At 36.6% G+C, this 18856-nt stretch overlaps 2 protein-coding genes across 2 annotated transcripts in view; one reads left to right on the forward strand and one right to left on the reverse strand.

Moving 5' to 3' along the window:
• Positions 1-12: 12 nt before the first annotated feature.
• Positions 13-16435, forward strand: LOC146454336 (glutaminase kidney isoform, mitochondrial-like). The gene is made up of 20 exons (XM_085095498.1): positions 13-257; positions 1024-1099; positions 1505-1626; positions 2110-2239; positions 2545-2624; positions 2851-2947; positions 3942-4008; positions 4245-4303; positions 5013-5045; positions 5653-5711; positions 6289-6355; positions 7440-7490; positions 8146-8235; positions 9036-9122; positions 9742-9873; positions 10911-11006; positions 12522-12583; positions 12791-12867; positions 13352-13415; positions 14277-16435. Exons 1-20 carry the CDS (start codon positions 106-108, stop codon positions 14377-14379), a joined length of 1704 nt encoding a protein of 567 aa, XP_084951624.1. The 5' UTR covers positions 13-105; the 3' UTR covers positions 14380-16435.
• The window catches only part of LOC146454337 (small ribosomal subunit protein bS1m-like), a 4010-nt gene continuing 339 nt past the window's right edge, over positions 15186-18856 (reverse strand). The window contains exon 2 of the mRNA XM_085095501.1: positions 15186-17795. Within this exon, the coding sequence (XP_084951627.1) occupies positions 17582-17795 (214 nt within the window). The 3' untranslated portion in view covers positions 15186-17581. The remainder of the gene's footprint in view (positions 17796-18856) is intronic.

Genomic DNA, 18856 nt, shown 5'->3' on the forward strand with positions numbered 1-18856 from the left:
GACCTCGCGCTCTCACTCGATTAAAATTTGATGCCTGGTAGAATTTGATCGTGGCCGATCTCCGGACAAGTATCATTTTTAATTTGTTCGTTTATTCTGTAAATAATGGCCACATACACGGGTGTTTGTTTAAGATCTTTGACTGTTGATGGTAAACTACAGTTTCGCCGGGTGTTCAGAAAACTGGCTAGTTTATATAAACCATTTTATCGACGGAGATCGCACTTTTCTACCAGTGGAATCTCGAGCATCAAAAGGTGTGTCTATCAACTTTAATTGTTGCTTTGATCACTTAAAATTTACGACCACAGCCAGTGCCTACTGCTTTTCAGAAAATTTTTTACCAAGTTATAATAATATTGACTTTATTAACGTGTCAATCGAAATCAGTTATCTAGCTGAGAAGTGTCCCCTGTGTGTGCTAATATGGGAGACCTAAACTAAACAACCTATCCAAGAAACAAATGTATCAACACAAAATCGAGTCCGAAACTACTAATAATAACATACCAGTATAAACATTCTACTATAAGGAATATTTTGTACTTATAGCAATATTTTTGTACAGTATTATATACATATTTTGCTGTATGGCACGACCCTGTCGCGGAAAAAAGTCGTCTTTTTTTGTTGGTTTCACAGCTGTGTTTAGAACGTTTAGCACCCCATGTTAGATGATGTTTGACCAACGCTTTATGTTGGAAGGATGTTTTGCTTTCGATCAAACGTTTTGGCATTAATGTAGATTCAAATTTGGTGGCACATTCAACATATTACAGTTATATGTTTTGTACAACAAATGTTAAAATGTGAGAACGCTTAGCTGGTAATATAATTCTCCCAACTCCCCCCCCCCCCCCCCCCTCAAGTCCTCAAGTGCTAATGAACTTAAGGTTCAAATGTTATTTATTTATGTACAGCAATCTAATTTGAACTTCAAGGGCTGCTCCTGGTCAGTATATCATTTTCTTTTGGTGTGATAAAATCTGACTAAACTGGACAATGGATCTTTTTTTTTTCCAGTCGATCGCATAGAGATGCGATATACCGTATTTTCAAAAATGAAGATGGTAATGTACCAGTTGCAAGATTTATTGCTGTGAGTACTGTTATCTAACAATGTGCAGAACTTTCCGGGAAAAAAAACATATCTGCCCCTCCCCCCCCTTCCCCCCCCTGACCCACACACACAAGGAAGGCGATTTGAAATACATAAGGATGGGGGGGGGGATGTCTCAAAGCTAAATTTGATGTGGGAAAACGTATGAAGAGAATGAAAGTATGATTAAAATTTATTGGAATTTCCAGGGGGGGGGGGGGGGGTATGGAAGGGAGGAGCAAACCAAAATACCTATCTTGGTAGCAGTTTGGCCATTTTCTTGAAAAACAAATTTTAAAATTTTAATTACTAAAATGACAGCTTATAAACCGTTATATACATGATTTACACTCACTAAATTAAATAAATATTTATTTATTTCTTTTTAACTGAATGTTTCAATAGGCTCTCAAAGAAACTGGTTTGAGAGTTAGGGATCCGAGACTAAAGGAAACAATGACCAAGTTTGAACAGTATTTGCAACAAGAGAGTTTTGAAGGTTTTGTTGATGAAGCAACGTTCAGAAGGTAATATTATTAGTATTAATAACATTCAAGAATGGCAAAATTATATAACTCCGAAAGATTTGATCTACACTCATGTAATGTCTACTACATTTATATCCTTTGTTTTGTGTGGCTAAAAGGTGTACATACTGCAGTATAATGTGAATCTCTTGCATCTGACTGTACTTTACCTGCCATTGGCTTAGTCCAAGACATACATGTGTATGTCTAACTCTAAAAGGTCCGTAGTAAAAATCTTAGTGTCACTTGCTTGTTGTATACCTGTAGATCTGCTTACTGTAAGGTCTACCTTTAGTGTCTCTAATTTTGAAACATTTGATAATAATTGTTTATTCATAATAATTTAATATATAATTTATTATTATATAAATGATAACACGGAGTTGTCAAAAAGTCATGTCTTTTTTATTGCTTATTTTTATCTTAAATTTAAAAATTTGGTGAATGAATGATTTTTAAAACAATGTATTTAATATATTTCAGATCATTACAGGAGAACATTGTTCTGATCGAAACTGCACTTTATGGGGATCTTGTGATTCCAGAGTTTAGTCAATTCACAAAACATTTAGAGGAAATATACCATAAATGCAAGGGAAATACAGATGGAAAGGTATCAAAATACTGCTGCAGTTACTGTTGTAATATATTACACAATAATTATTAATACTAATGCTATACTCAATGCTGCATTTTTCTTTGGTTGTCTAACCTGTGGCAGATCTAAGGGAGATAGAACCCTACCCCCCCCCCCCCCTTTATTTTTAGACCAAAACTGAGGCCGTCACAGGGCCAAGGTGCCGAGATATTCGGCTTGACAAACTAAGAGAGCATTCAAGGGCGGGTACTTGTTGTACTATTTAAAAAAATACTCCAGAAAATCTGGGAAGAATATTGTTCTGCCGTTTCTTTTGACAGGTTGCTGACTATATTCCTCAGCTGGCGAAGTTTGACCCCAATCTTTGGGGTGTGGCTGTCTGCTCCGTTGATGGACAAAGGTCAGGTCTCACTCCAGGTTACAAGAACCAAACATGAAATCTTAAATAATAATACTTACTAATAATAATTAATATTATATAATAATAGTAATAATAATCATCATCATCATTATCATCGTCATCATTATCATCACCATCATTATCATCATCATCATCATAACAGAATTTATATAGCATCACCTCCAGCAAAACTTTCATGTAATAATATGATTCCTTCCTTTATTAGATTTGCCATTGGTGATTACAAGGAACACTTTTGTCTTCAATCAGTTTCCAAGTGTCTTCATTATCCTATTGTTTTAGAAGATTTAACTGCTGAGGTGGTGAGTACATTTAATGAAAGGTCTGCAAACTGTTTGAAAGTATAATGAGTATGACTTTCATCCTTGGAGCTTCCAAACTTCAGGACATTTCCAAAAATGAAGTTGCAATGTTCCTCCTCTAAGTCACTGTCTGAGCTCTAGACAGTTGAATAAAATGTTTATAATTTTTAAAACATGTATTTTGGTGGGTTTAGAGAGTTTTATGGATAGCTCACAATTGATGAAAGATTTTAAAAACTCATACTCTACATTATTGAAAGATTAATATACAATTTTAACAGTGAGATAATTATTTATAATAATATTATAACTATAATTTTATTAACTAATTATTTTATCATAATTAATTATAATTATGATTAATTGTCATTATAATTATTATTATTAATAATTATTTAATATTTAGTTTGTGCGTGTTTAATGCTATGTTGTGTGCATGTGTGCCCTTTTTGTAGCAAAAATAAATTAATTTAATATTTATTTATTTATTAAAGAGGGTATTTTTGATATTTCTCTCATCTCCTTCCTGCCTCTTGTCTTTTTATACTGTTTTGCACTCCCTGACTCCCCTTCCACAATAATTGGCCAGTGGACAGGCTCTCTAGTAGGGATAGGATTTAGAGAAAGCGTGAGGGGAGGGCTAGGATAGGTCCCCTAGCCCCATTGTCTTCTGTATGAATGTAATACCCTTAGTAGGCTATTGTGCAGTTCGAGAAAATATCTATACTCCCACCATGGAAAGTTGTCTGTTTTGCACCCCCCGTCCCCCCAGGAAATTCCAGTTTAGCTTCATACTTTGCTTCTAAAATTTTGACTTTTATGACCACCCTACCTTCCATGGGGTGTGTATGGATTTTTTCTCAAACTGCACATTGTAAGCTTCTTTATTTATTTTTTTTGTACAATTAGCAAAAATATCACCATTCCTTTGATTTCCTGAGAAGTCTAGAAGACTCATCAGAAATTGTAAATAAAATTTTGATTCCTTCCACAGGTTCATAAATATGTTGGTCATGAACCCAGTGGTCAGACGTTTAACTATTTGCACTTGAACAGCCAGGGTCAGTAATAAAAATGTGTCCACTATCAAGTCAAATATTTTTGCTGTGAAATTTTTTTGCTGGTTTTCAAGGCCTGCATTTTTATTGTGGGCCCAGTTGTTTGAAAGTGGATTAATGCTAACCCATGATTAAAAAAACCTTAAGCTAAAGACAGACACATTTAGCATAGATACGAGGGCTCCCTGCGCACTTGCATACTAATCTGAGTGTTTCTGTCTTCCATTATATGTCTACAGATCAACCTCACAATCCAATGTTAAATTCAGGTGCCCTGGTTTTATGTGCTTTTCAAAAGGTATAGAGATTAAATAATTTTAAAGGTACATAATTATACAGTCGAACCCCTTTATTACGGACACCAAGGGGACAGGGATAAGTGTCCGCATTATCGAGGTGTCCGTCTTAGAGAGGTAGGATTTATATGGATTTCGGTCTCTCAGGGACCAAGTGAACTGTCCGTAATAGAGAGGTGTCCGTATTAAAGAGGTGTCCGTAAGGAGAGGTTTCACTGTACATCATAATTATTTAATAAATTATTTTACTATTAATAGCCGTCATTGAAATATGATTACTTTTAAAGCATTGATTGAATCATGACAATGCTTGGGGGGTTGTGACTGTGGACTAACCGAAGATAGAAACATATAACTAAAGATTACTAAAGGTCTATGGTGGTTAAAGACCAGAAACATTGACCAAAATGCTCACTGCAGGCACTGTCTGTTTTATATCTGCCTTGATGCAACAATCCAGCATAAACCTAAAAGTTTCTATGTTAAGAATCTTCCAAATATCCATCCCTCCAGTCCTTGAGTAAAATCATCAATCATAGCTGTACTTTCAAGTGGATATTTATATCTATAGACAAATACAGTGTATATTATTTTGGTAAGGCTTGAGCTAGGCTTGCTATTAGGTACACACACGGTAAACTACCATTACCGGTAATTTTCATGTTAAATTTGTCTTTTCTTTTTGTTTCTTTCCCTTCCTTTTCTTGGTAGCCTGAATGGCCATTAGCAGAAAGATGTGATTATGTAAGTATAGTTAGCTATAGTACATAATCTGCAATCATTGACCACATCATTGCATTCGACGTAGAAAGAACACTTCCTAATACGGATCTGAGTCGAGATTTTATGGGACTTGTCGTGGATGGGTCGATGGATCTTGGGATGCACATCTGGCATCCCTGCAGATTTTTTTGCCGGGGCGGGTGACATCACAAAGAGAGAGAGCCTGGGATTGAGATTGGCCTGGTGACGTTGAATGCACTCTCTAATCTACGATTATTACTGTCTAGTAAACCATTAGTTAAAAATTATGAAATTGAGCATGTCATAATTAATTATAGGTCGACATATTAAGACACCAACAAATAGCTAAGAAATATTGAGAGACGGGTAAAATCACACTTAATTTGTCCAGAGCTATAATTTATATTACCACACAGAGCCACTCCTCCCACACCGCAACTTGCCCTTTTCTCCAACTTACACTTATAGGACTTTAGACTCCTTAGATACTCTTTTCTCCCTCTAGTTTTAATGTATGTGATTGTGTAGTTTAAATAGCTGTATACTTGCCACACCATGCTTCTGTCAGTAATGATTTTGTTGATGATGTTGGAAATTTATTGAACAGGTTCAGAACAAGATTGAGCAAATTGCTGGTGGAGAATATGTCGGATTTAGCAATGCTACGTGAGTATTTTCGTTTTCACTGTTTGGCTAGTCAATTTATCATTCAGATCATTTTCACTTGCCAATTAAGAAGGTGAGCAACCTCATTGTCAGGGTGCCTCCTCTTCCCATCCCTCAGAGCGAGGGAGAGAGGCAGACGGGAACTAGCAGAGACCCTGGGAATGAGGTTGGGAGGTGAGTTGTTAGTAAATAATTTGTAATAAAATAGTTATATAGCTTTCTCAAGGGGTTGTGTAATTATTATAATGGAGTTGCATGTACTATCCACTATCAAATGATAATTTTAGTTATCACGGTAGTTCTTGAGTGTGGTAAAATTTTGTAAACCTTAAGGCAAGAATTAAAGAACTGAGCTTAAAATTATCAACAGTGTATTATTAACAGTACTACATGTACGTGGCAACAAAAAATTGTAGTTTCAACATTCCTTTGCAACCCAGCCCTCCGCCTTATGATATTGTTGCTGTATTGGCAAGGGGATTGGTGAGGGTGGGGGGATTGGGGGGAGGGGTGTAGAAATGGTAAATAAAAAAAAAACTTATTAATAATATTTAATTTATAAATCTCTCATTTTCAGCTTCCTATCGGAACGTGAAACTGCAGATAGAAACTATGCATTGGGATATTACATGAATGCTAACAAGGTGAAATTGATATAAAATTCATTTGTCCATAGATTTTGCCTGGAAATAGGTATGGTTTTCGTTCTGTGTTGAAGGTGGTATTAATAATTAATAGTTTTTAAAGAATAATGTGAGAGTGAATTTGATATTAAGTAAACATAATGTGTGGAACTATTCTGACCTCTCTCTTTTTGTCTTAAAACAAATTAATTAAATATAAAGAAAGGGAATCAGTCCAAATGTGTCATTTATAGATTACACATCCATGCTTCAGGTGTAGAATAGGTATGAACATTTTTATTAGAGGGCAGTGCCCAGTTTCATAAAGCCATTTTAAAAAATAATGAACAGACCATTTCTGTAAATTAATGTTACCTGAATTCTTCATAGTGATGCTAAATCTTGTGATGTCTTTCTGTTTCCTGTACTGGTTAACTTGCCTTTTGGACCTAGATCTGCAGAAAATGGTTATTGAACACAAGTGACAGGGCTGTCACTACTCTCCCGAATAATCCGGGAGTCTCCAGATTTTGAACCATATCTCCCGGTCTCCAGATTTATGTCTGTAATCTCCAGATTTTGAGCCATATCTCCCGGTCTCCAGATTTATGTCTGTAATCTCCCGATCTTGAGCCGGATTTCTCCAGATTTATGTCTGTAATCTCCCGGATAATAATATTGACGAAGTTTGCTATCTGTCGTAGACTCGACTTTCTGACAAGAAAATCTGAAATGTTTACCGTTGTTTCTGGTACAGTTTAATTTCCTTCCCCCCCCCCCCCCCCCATCCTCTATTGAACCCGTGAATTTGGCCTTGATGCAACGCCTCTGTAAGGCGCTTTGTTATTGCTGGCGGGGAAAGTCATATTCTCCATATTTGAAGACGTGTGAGGTTGACAGCCCTGAAGTAACATAATCCAAATTTGTAGCTCTGGGTAACACGCCCCTGCCAAAAATTTTGAATCCCCTTTAGCCCCGCCCAACAGACAAATAAGACACAAGTCCATTATTGCTAAACCCATATTAGGAAAAACAACACCACGGAGATGTCCTGCTTCTCAGTAATAATTTAATATTTTTATTATATTTCTTTGTTTGGTAACAGGCATTTCCACCAAACACAAATCTGATGGATACTTTTGAACTTTACTTTCATGTGAGTGCTAGTTTGTTGGATGCATTTACTGTTGCTTGATTTAACGGAGCAGTCAAGGGGACTGTGATCCCTCCCTCACCTCTCCTCCCCTTTGTCTAATAATTTTTTTGAAAGTTGCATCTTTCAGATGGTATTTTGCAATCTTACTAGACTAAGTACATTTTACTCATACTAGTATTAAGTCGCACTTGAGCCAAAGTGGCCCTCACGGCTGGTGCTTAATGCCGTTTCTGTAGCATGAAGCAACTGGTAGTGCTACTTCCCCTGGATGGAATGCTAGTCCATCACAGGGTTATCCCCAGCAGTATGTCGCCAGTACCCATACATTTGGGTGAAGAGATACTATGTGAAGCAAAGTTTCTTGTCCAGCAAGGAAACACCTCACCAATGCAAAGCCTAACCTCCAACCACTTAGACTTGACCATTTTGCACCCCACCTCCTTGGGTCATTACACTTGGGGTGCATTTGCCCCTTGTATCTGAATTTCTGGAATAAATTATAATTTATAATTATTCCAGAAATTCAGATACAAGGGGCCAATAATTTAATATTATTGGTCCTTGAATGGATCTTTGTTCGTTGCACATGACTCACTTATATTTAACAGGTGCTTGCTTGGAAGTTCAATGCCATATAAAACACCCTTTATTTTAGAGTTGCTCAATAGAAACCAACTGTGATGCTGGAAGTGTAATGGCTGCAACTTTGGCAAATGGCGGCATTTGTCCCCTGACTGGTCAAAAGGTAAGCTGAGTGGGACAATGCAAATTAAAGTCACTTGTCAAGACATGACATGAAAACAGAGACTTTGGATTAGGTTTAAAATGTTCATGTCAGGCATTTGATTCAGTCAAAATCCCAACAATATTCGGTTGATCCAAGCAATAACTATTAATTACCAGTATGCTTGCTGCCGAACCAAACACAGTCTGCCTCATGCGATTTACTAATCATGCAGTCATTGGGCATTTGTTAATAAATTATTAATATCATGCATGCATCAAGTAGTCGCTTGCAAGAGGTTCAAAACAATAGAAAAATTTAATGTCTAACCACCAGATGCAGCCCTAAACTGAAACTGGTCGTGTCACTTACACGAGGTTCCTAATACAGTCAACTTCCTTTATGCAGATACCCTCGGGACAACCAGTTAGTGTCCCTAATAGCGAGAGTCCGTAAAATCAGGAATTTATTTCAGTCAAACGTCTGTAATTTGTTTTTGCTGGGGATTTAGCTGCTGTCCGTATTATTGGGATGTCCATAATAGCGAGGTTTCCGCAAGGCGAGAGTTGACTGTATGTAAATTTGACAGCATGGGAAATTTTGATATTTTTGAAAAGTGGTCGCTGACTGGAGATGGTCTCTTTCAAAAGGTGGTCGCGTAAGGAGGTTCAACTGTAATTAGAAGTGTTTTTTCATTAAACTGGTCACCAGTTAACTACTTTCTGGATTGAATTACACAGTGTAAACATATATCAAACAACCCCTGGAAGGTTGTTTCAAGAGGACTTTAACCAGCTGCTGTGATTTTGTGTTTTGTCTAGATGTTTAGTTCACGGACAGTTCAACACACCTTGTCCCTGATGCTCTCCTGTGGGATGTATGATTACTCAGGGCAGTTTGCATTTCATGTAAGAATGAATTATTAAAAATAATGCACAGTCTTCACCTTTTGGAAATCATTGGATTATGGTAACAAGAAATCTCACAGAAAATTGCTGGCAAAAAAAAGTTGCACTGAAATAAACAGGCTAAATAAAATAAGACTATGATTATGGACAAGATTTCCATTTTTATCACTAAAACAAAGTGCAAAGCAGTGTATAAAACATTGAAGCAATGTTTCCTGAAGGAATTCAAGGCAATGCACGTGCAAAAACTGTCAGACTGGTAAATCTGTCAGCTAAAGCAACAAAATTAAACATGATCTGGATTGGGTCATTTGGGTTGGTTATGCTCTTCAATTACCTTGTTGCATTTAAAGTAAATTTATTTAATACACTGCAACCTGGAAGTAGCTCAAGCTAATGCTAGTTAGGAGGGTAAGGATAATTGACTATTATAATAAAAATAATAATTACCGGGAAGTGAATGAAAACAGGAATTGCTAGCATTTGTATACATAAACAAAAGAAATGAGTATAAAAAAACAAAGAAAGGTACCAAATGGTTATATCCAGCAAAACTGGTCTGAACTTGTTAGTAAATAACTTGTGTTTAACATTTTGGATCAAAATTATTACTGCACAGGTTGGCTTGCCGGCAAAGTCTGGTGTAAGTGGTGCAATATTGATTGTCGTGCCTAAAGTGTGTGGTATGATGGTCTGGTCACCGCCACTTGATCCCTTAGGAAACAGTGTCAGAGGAATGGACTTTTGTAAGGTGGGAATCAAATTATTTAAACATTATATAAAATTATGCAATCACCTACATGTACCTGCAGTCTGTTTCTCTCTCCAAATATATTCTGTTATAGCTTGAAAAGAGGATGGGTTGAGAACTAATAATATATTTCAATTGATAATTTTTATTTTATAATTAATATTAAATAAATATTAATAAAAATAGTAACATAGAAATTGTAATCTCTGATCTAAATAGCCATTAGAGCTTAAGTTTAGATGTGCAGTTGCAGAAAAAATCCATACCCACCCCAAGGAAGGTGATCAGAAAGTCCTTAAGGGGGAGGAGGGTCTTAAAAGTCCAAATTTTAGAAGCAAAGTATGAATTTAAATGGGAATTTCCTGGGTGGGGGGGTGCAAATCAAAGAACCTTCCATGGGGAAAGTATCATGATTGGGTATTTTCTGGAAGTGCATAATGTGTTGATTGGATCTTCATCATAGGCTTTCTGTCTATTTTCTTCAGAATTTATTAATAATATTGTTCTTAGTTTATTGTAATTTGTAGATGTTTTAGGTTGTAGATTTTATTGATTCATTTTTTTAGCAGAATTTGTTTTCATTATTTGTAGATACACATACATTTTTGTAACAAGCCTCTTCTGGCTCACTAATGTTACATGTCTGTATAAATTTGATTGATTGATTGATTGATTGATTGATTGATTGATTGATTGATTGATTGATTGATTGATTGATTGATTGATTGATTGATTGATTGATTGATTGGTTAGACAAGGAGGATTCAGGGACCAGATTTTCAAACCCTTGGCTCTAATTTGTGATTGCACTCAGGTGGTTTTAATTAATTAACACTTGGCTAACCGTAAGAGAAAAGGGGGACTGCAAGTAGTCTAGGCACACATTACAGTCTGTATGAATAATTATTAAGGCTACTGTAGGCTTTAGCTCATGAAGGGACTATTGACGTAGATTTTTAAGGATTTGGCTTTTTCTTTTATACAACCTTGAATTCAACAGTTAACACTTCATTAACTAATTTTTCTTCTCTCAACAGGAACTTGTAAATGTGTTCGATTTTCACAACTATGATTTAAAGGGTGCCATTGCAGGAAGAAAGTTGGACCCTCGTAGAAGACAAGCAGAAGTCCAGGTAGCAATGAAATTTAGACCATATTCAAATTGTCGGTATTAAATTGGATCTACCTGTCCGGTAGCTTGCAACAGAGGCTCTTGCAGAGGAATATATTAAAACATATTAGCATGTGAAAGTATTTCCCCGCTTAAGCCTTGTAATACCCTGCTAGCAGAGTATTTCTTTCTGGCATGTACAAAGTCGTTCAGGTTTCTGGTATTACGTGTAGTTGGCTTGTTTACTTTGAAGTAAACAAACTGACTATGCAAAAATTATACCAGAGAAGCGAACAACTTTGTACATGCTAAAAGGCTTGCCAGAAAGAAATGCTTTGTTAACAGGGTGGCCTTGTGTGCAAGCTGGTTCTAGTTCAATACTGAGAAATAAATTAATATTTATCATTTTAGAGTATGCCGGTCTTTTATGCCCCATTATCTCACAGCAGTGATGAAAACATCCCTTTGTCGCATTATATGTACTAAACAATCAAGCAAACTATGAATGACATGTTATTCAGTTAGTGACATCTGCAGGTATACTTGGAAAAAGGAAATTATCTGAATTCTCCCAACAGTCAAACCTATGACCTTCCAACTAGATAACAGACAGAATTGCTGTTACTACCATCGAGCTTTATAATCCATCAAATATTTTCGCTCGCGCGCGATTGGTCTAAACGCCTCACGTGACCGAATATACACCAGCTAAAACTGGGGAATATCCGACGATATTCCCCAAGTGATATTCCGCAATTTCAAAAACTTCAAGGCGCGTCTTGTTTACAATTAAAATTAATGTCAAGATGGGGGAACGGTTTGCTTTTGTGACAGAAGGAGAGATAAACCTGCTGGTCGATAAAGCAGTATCAGAAAACAACATATGTTTTTGACGGTAAACTGTTCTTTAAACGAAATGTTCAAATACTCAAGCTCGTTGCTACATATTGCGAAAAATATTTGAAGGATAATAACCACAATAGCCTCCATTTGGCTTTAAAAATATGCTCAGATATTTGTCCTTGGACATTATCTGCTCCTCGAAGCTCACAGTTTTCCTCGAGCTTCGCTCTTGGAAAACTGTTCGCTTCTCGGAACAGATAATGTCCGCAGACAAATATCTGAGCATATTTTCGTGCCAAATGGCAGCTATTGTTTATATAGCAGACTCGTGGGATCTAGGCCATTAACTAGGTTTGTGTGACAAACATCCTGCATACTGCTATCAAATGATTTGAGTGTCTATGAGTGGTAATTAATGTGTGAAAGAAATTATGTGGATCTGATTGTAAGAAGCCAAGCCTTGGTATAATCTTAATCGTGAAGATAGATGTCTTCATTAAAGAACAAATTCTTCAAAGAAACCTGCAGCAGTTCATCAAACATCATTGTGTACTTCTATCACTGAAATCATTTTCATATAGTGATGACAATGTAGATTAATTATCACGTAGGCACTTCTAGTAGGTGGTCACTGTCAGTAAAATATTATTATCACAGTCATATTTATTTAGTTGTCTTCAAATTACTTTATCAGGGAGAAAAAATTGTGTCTCTGCTTTATGCTGCAAGTAATGGAGATGTGACAGCCTTAAGGAGGTAAACAAATAAGTATTTTAAATTAAACAGTTAGATGGATGTGAATCACAAGAATGACAAACTTTGCAAGGTATAAGGTTTCTGATGTGCAATCCAAGTTCAATGCATGTGCATTTAATACGTTGACCTAGCACGTCAATGTAACAAAATTCAAATTGTTTTGCATTCAAACTATTTGTTTGAAACTGAATGTTTTGAATTCTTCAGATATTATCTGTCTGGTAAAGACATGACTCAGCAGGATTATGATGGACGAACAGCTTTACACTTAGCTGCAGCTCAAGGTACACTGCATCTTCTTGTGATGGATGTGTTGAATTCCTTTATTTATTTATTTATTTATTTATTTACTTTTTGAGCTTTGCTTTGAAATAGACAAAAATTTGTTCTTGTCCTTATATATGGCCCTTCAACTCACAGTATCTGTCGTGATTGCTTTTCCTACCTGATGAAATAATAATATTATTATTGATGCCAATTCCTGCTGCTATAATGCTATACTGTAAGCTGTATGCCCCTCCAAGGCTGTTGCCTTAGTAAAATATCAAGGAGCCCACAAGGCCAAAAGCCAAGAAGTTAGGCGCCCAACATGTGAAGTGTTAGATGCTTCTGCAAAAAATTAGGCGCCCAGAGCATTTTCTTGGGCGCCCCAGGCTACCGGGCTCGTGTTAGACAGCAGCCTTGCTCTCCTTCTTCTGGTAGTTTTCACCTTCTTATCTGCAGGTACTTTGTCTTGATCCTGTAATCTTTGGATATCACTCCTGTTAGGTCATCATGAAGTTGTGCGATTTCTCCTGGAGCAATGTCAAGTTCCAGTTGACCCAAAAGACAGGTACTGAATGATAATGTCATTATAAACTACCTGTATATTTTCTGTTCATGTTTACTTAGTACATTCTGATAAGGTAATCTATGTGGATGCATTACTGTAAGGTTACTAGATTTTCAAAAACCCTAGTAGGTAATACTGATGTGTTCATCTAAAATGGAACAAAATTTCTGTTCACACAATCCCTTTGTTTTTCCAGTCCACATAAAAGGTGGGCAGGAAAGAGAGTTGTCAGTTGTTAATCACTAAAAACTTTACCCAGGTGCAATTCCTGGTGTAGACACCATATGTGGGTTGAGTTTGTTGTTGGTTCTTGTCCCACTCCGAGGGTTTTTCTCCGGGTACTCCAGTTTCCCCTCTCCACAAAAAAACATTCTCAATTTCCACCTTGAAACAGCCCATGTTGAAGGTTGATTTTTTTCACGCCCCCACCCTTTGAAGCTTGATTTCCCCCCCCCCCCCCGCCCTTCCCATGGAGCTTGGTTTCTTCTAAGACCCCCTACTCCAATGGAAATTCCAATTTAGCTTCATACTGGCCTTTCAATGTTTTTGGCATGAGAATCCCCTACCCCCCTCCCCCATGAAATTTCTAACCCTTCATTGGATGGGAGGGGACTAAATGGAGATCTCCTGAAACTGCATATTGCATCATATCATGCAATTTAACCAATCACAGGCAAGAGAAACTGTTTGATGAATCATCATCATCATCATCATCATCATCCCGATTATATTGTTATTATCATTATTATTTTTATTATTATTATTATTATTATTATTATTATTATTATTATTGTTAATAGCAGAGTCTCAAGTTAATTCCAAATTGAGAATAAAGACAATGGTATTTTGTGCTCATTGCAGGTGGGGTTTCTCGCCACTTGATGAAGCAGTTCGATTTAAACACAAGGCCTGTGAGGACATGATAAGACACCATCTTCAGTTACAAGGAAAGACAGTTTCTTGAGTGGACACTGCTTATTATAATCAATAATCAAAGAAACAAGTGTTTAACCCTTTAAGCACCAATATTGACATGCATTCTCTTATCACTGTTTAATACTATTATCTCATTGCGCTAGTTTGGAGAATTTGTTTAATCATCAAGGCAATATCTTTCATGATCATTTTCCTTTATCCTTGTGGCCTGTACAAACAAGAGGTGAGATTCTTAGGAGAATTTAGATACTGGTTACTATTGGGGCTTAAAGGACTAACAATAATTATAACTTCACAATAAACTCTAATATATTATAGTAACTAGTAATAGTAATCACAGATTAAAAAGTGTGGTTGACATGCCAATTTGTATTTTGAAGAGTGGGGACTTGTGTGGGTGAAATCTTCGCATGAAAATGAGGCCAGATTCTTGCATCAAAATGAGGGGAATTTGCGTGACAGAGAAACAAAATGGCTGCCAACCTTGATTTGTTCCGCATGCATTTGCACAGGCAGCCCAACTCAAACACAAAATTAGCCTTGCAGTCTCCCATTGTTGACTGCGAAAATGTTGAGTATGTCGTAGATATACATCTGCAAACGCAAGAATTGATCAAGCAGCAAAGAATCATGCTTTCTTTAGATGTTCATACTAGAATTGGAGAGCATGATGCAAGAGAAGTGCAATTCACAATTTGGGCTTGAAATTAGAATTGCTGAATATCGATTTTCTTTTGTCATACAGACTGAATACCATGCAAGAAACAGCTGCATATTTATAATAATTACATATTTATTTTTTGACCTTAAGGCTTCAATAGCATGTTTATTACTTTTTTTTTTTCTGAAAACCTGAAGCGATTCAAGGCATCCAGTAATAATATTGCAATAATTAATTAATAATTATTAATTGTAATAATTCTCAGTTGTAGCAAGAACCGAAGTAATCAACCAAGCATTGTCTCCTCTAAAGTGTGAATTGCTGAAGTGAAAGGAAAATTAAGGACTAAAAACTCTTTGAATTTGAACCAAATATAGGTAAAACACACAATATATACTAACATATACTTTATGCAAAATTTGCTTACATCTTAATATTCCTTTGTCTGCATTAATATTAATTAGCCCTATTGTACTAGCCTCAATCAAGGTAAAATAAAATCTCGTTCCCAGATCCCCAGGCCCAAATCTCACTGCAGATTGGAAATGTGAAAGTGTGCCTGACTGTGGGAGATCTGGGTACGAGATTAGGTAAATATTGTTTTGATTTTTTTATTCTAGATCAAGGTTAGTAGGGCTAATTTAAATGCAAACAGTGGATGTTAAAATTTCAGCTTAAGCACTATGTTTATACATAATTCCCAGTTGGTATTCAGATTAATTCAAGCCTGGAATGCATTTTACACTCCACTGCACCAAGCCCTAGAGTTCAAGGTAGAACAGGGCAAAAACAATAAATATTAATTAGTATTTTTAAATTGAAGTACCCACTAATATATAAATGAAAAAAAAAAATGAGAAGAATAATTTTAATTTTTTTCACTTAATAAACAGTTACTTGTTAATAATGAGACAGATGTCCACTTTAATGGCTGGGGTAACCTTTGTGAATTTTAGCCAGGAGTAATGACAGTTTTTATAGCTAGATTTAGGTTTATGTTTATATCAAATGTCAGACCCATGCTTACATTTCCTCAAAAGAATTCACAAAAACACCAGAGTAGTGCAAAATAATTCTGGCCTTTGATGCTACTCAAATATTCTTAGAAACAGAAAACGGCAACAGTCAAATGTAGGATAATCATGGTTAATGTTTGTCGTGAGCATGATCCTAACTTTCTCAATAATAATTGTCACTCATCACTTCTAGCCCACCAGGAGCTGGGTGCAATGTTATAACTCCACTTGTCTATTAAGTCCTTGGACAATAAGTAAGGTATTGCTGGTGGAACACAGAATTCAAAATAAAATTATTTACACTGCATCTTTATTTATTAAGTACAATAAACAATATTCCACAAATTTATGGAACAAAATAATACACGTACGTTTTGTTAAATAAAGGATGCACAATTTTGTTTTTATTTTAATGAGTGGATCAATAAAAAATGATATATGAGACCAATTTAGTCTCTAATCCTAATGGGTTGTTTAATTTATTATTAATACAATCATATTGTACATAGCCTCTTGTTGCCAATTGAACATACAGTTGAAGCTCGATTTCATGATATGGCAAGGGGACAGTAAAATAATATTGTTAAATCAGGATATCGTTGTAAACAAACTCCCGATTTATAATAACTTTTGCTGGGACACAGAATGTTGATCGTTAGATCGGCGATCATAAAATCGGGGTTCCACTGTACAATGTATATATCAGGGATTTCATTAAGGAATTGAACAGGCAGGTGAGAGGTTAGACTGTGCACCTTGGATATAATTTAATATTTTGTGGAAAAAGTTGGTCAAGATGTTAGAAGCAGTGCTCAGCCTAGGCTCGATTTCTGCCATTCCCTTAGGTCTGGCTCATTTTCCCGAACAGTGGCTGGTAATCGAGCCTATGCTCGGCCCTTAACAATCTCGTACCCAGAGTCCTTAGGCTTTTTGGTAAGCAGGTGGGAGCCAGGAGAGACTCTGGGAGTCTCTCCTGGCGACTAACCGCTGGCCAAAGAGCCTAAGGACTCTGGGTACGAGATTGAGCCCTTAATGAACCCCTGAATATCGATAGATGTATATTTGACAGTTAGTGACACAGGCATACTCGGAAAAACAAAAATATCTGAGTTCTCCTAACAGGAGTTGAATCTATGACCTTTTCATTACTAGTTCGGATGCCCTACCACTGAGCAACAGGAGACTCATGGGAGCTAAGGCCATTAAACTAGGTTCATGGGACAAACATCCTGCATACTGCTAGGATTTTAATGTAGATGTATAGTATATGTGAATCATGGCAGATGTATTTTTCTTTTTCAGTCAGTGATACATTGTTTTTCCAGGCATACTCAAAAACAGAAAGAAGGTATATTTGGAAACAAAATTTGGCATTCACCAAACAGCACACCACATACAAGGTTTGAGCAAAAAGGTTGTGCATAAGATGGCTGTGGTATAGTTAAATCCATTTTCAAAGAAAGGACTCTGCCAAAAGAAGCCTTTACACTGTAGTTTCTTAAAACAAAAACAGATGCAAGGATAAAGGTATTGAAAAGATAATCCAATATTATTCAACCACTGGTGCTGAAATCCAAGCTTGCAGGATGAGTTGTGTCTGCACTGGGTTCCTTTTCAAATACTCCGTGTGTTAAATCAGGATCGATCTTTCCTTCCAAATCACCATCTGCCTCGCACAATGTCACTCGTTTGTTTTGTCCTAAGAAATGCCCAGTAGCCTCTAGCGCCTTCAGCTTTATTTTAACCAGATCATCAACCTTGTAATGACTGCAAAGAAAATTAGAAAGATCTGTTGCTTGTACGGCATAGAGAAAGTAGTTAAATTTATGCGATATTCCAAGAGCAGGTGTTGGATATTTAACAAATTGATGTCAGTTTTTCATGCATCTGTCCTGTTATTGATCACGAATTTCATCAACATTAACAAAGTAGCTGTGGATTCACGAGTCGTAGCCAAGTGGATCTGCACACTATAACACCAAGATATCAAAGGAAGAGCAAACACTAACCCAGGGTCACCATAAAATACCAATTAAATTAAGGTGGCTGCTCCCTGAAAGTAACCACTAGGCTACAAAGAAATGCTATGCTACTTAAAGGGCTCCAGAATGCCCAGCCACTCCAAAGGCCTTGTTGTTGCTACAAAGATACCTGTACCAAAAAGTGGCTACTTGGCTACGACATTATGTACCCATGTAGCCGCATAACCACAGTCTGGAGAATGTACTGGTTTACGTCTATGGGTCATTTGTGAAAAGAGAGAGAAGCATCGCAAAACAATGCCTATATAGCCGCGCATCCAACCTTTTCTTATTACTTTGCACTACCCCACAAGCTGAAGAGCTTTAATAGGTCATTTCCGAGTTGCTGTGAACTTCACTATGAAAGCGAGGCTAAGTGCAAAACTTTTCATACGAAAATTAGTTTTGTTTGCATATGAATAAAAACTAATTTTCATAACAAAAAACTTTGCACTTAGCCTTGCTTTCATAATGAGGTTCAAAGCAACTCAGAAATGGTCTATTTTAATCGTCTGTCTGTCTTGTTCCCAGGGTCTTTTATCTATCCACCCCTCTGGGGTGGGGAGATGAAAGGCCCTTGAAACAAGATTAAGGTTTCCTTTTCAGAGGTACACCTTTAATGTAACCATATATTCTGCGTTTAATCCACTTAAAGAAACACAATGCTGAGAAGCCAGCTGAGGTAGTGAAGTAGCTGTGATTTTCGCCGGTTTTTTGTCGATCCCAAGCAACATCAACAGTATCCATAGCTTGGATTGGATTGACTGATCTCAGCTGATCTATTACCAAGTTACCGTAGGCTCGCAA

Source organism: Pavona decussata, unplaced genomic scaffold, assembly GCF_977016875.1.
Source record: "Pavona decussata unplaced genomic scaffold, jaPavDecu1.1 SCAFFOLD_302, whole genome shotgun sequence".
Taxonomy (NCBI): domain Eukaryota; kingdom Metazoa; phylum Cnidaria; class Anthozoa; order Scleractinia; family Agariciidae; genus Pavona; species Pavona decussata.

Bases quoted from the DNA above. Each gene is read 5' to 3' on its own strand.
- LOC146454336 (XM_085095498.1), top strand. From the start codon at position 106: ATGGCCACATACACGGGTGTTTGTTTAAGATCTTTGACTGTTGATGGT. The intron at 2,240-2,544 runs GTATCAAAATAC...TTCTTTTGACAG, and splicing joins AGGGAAATACAGATGGAAAG to GTTGCTGACTATATTCCTCA. The intron at 9,874-10,910 runs GTGGGAATCAAA...TTCTCTCAACAG, and splicing joins GAGGAATGGACTTTTGTAAG to GAACTTGTAAATGTGTTCGA.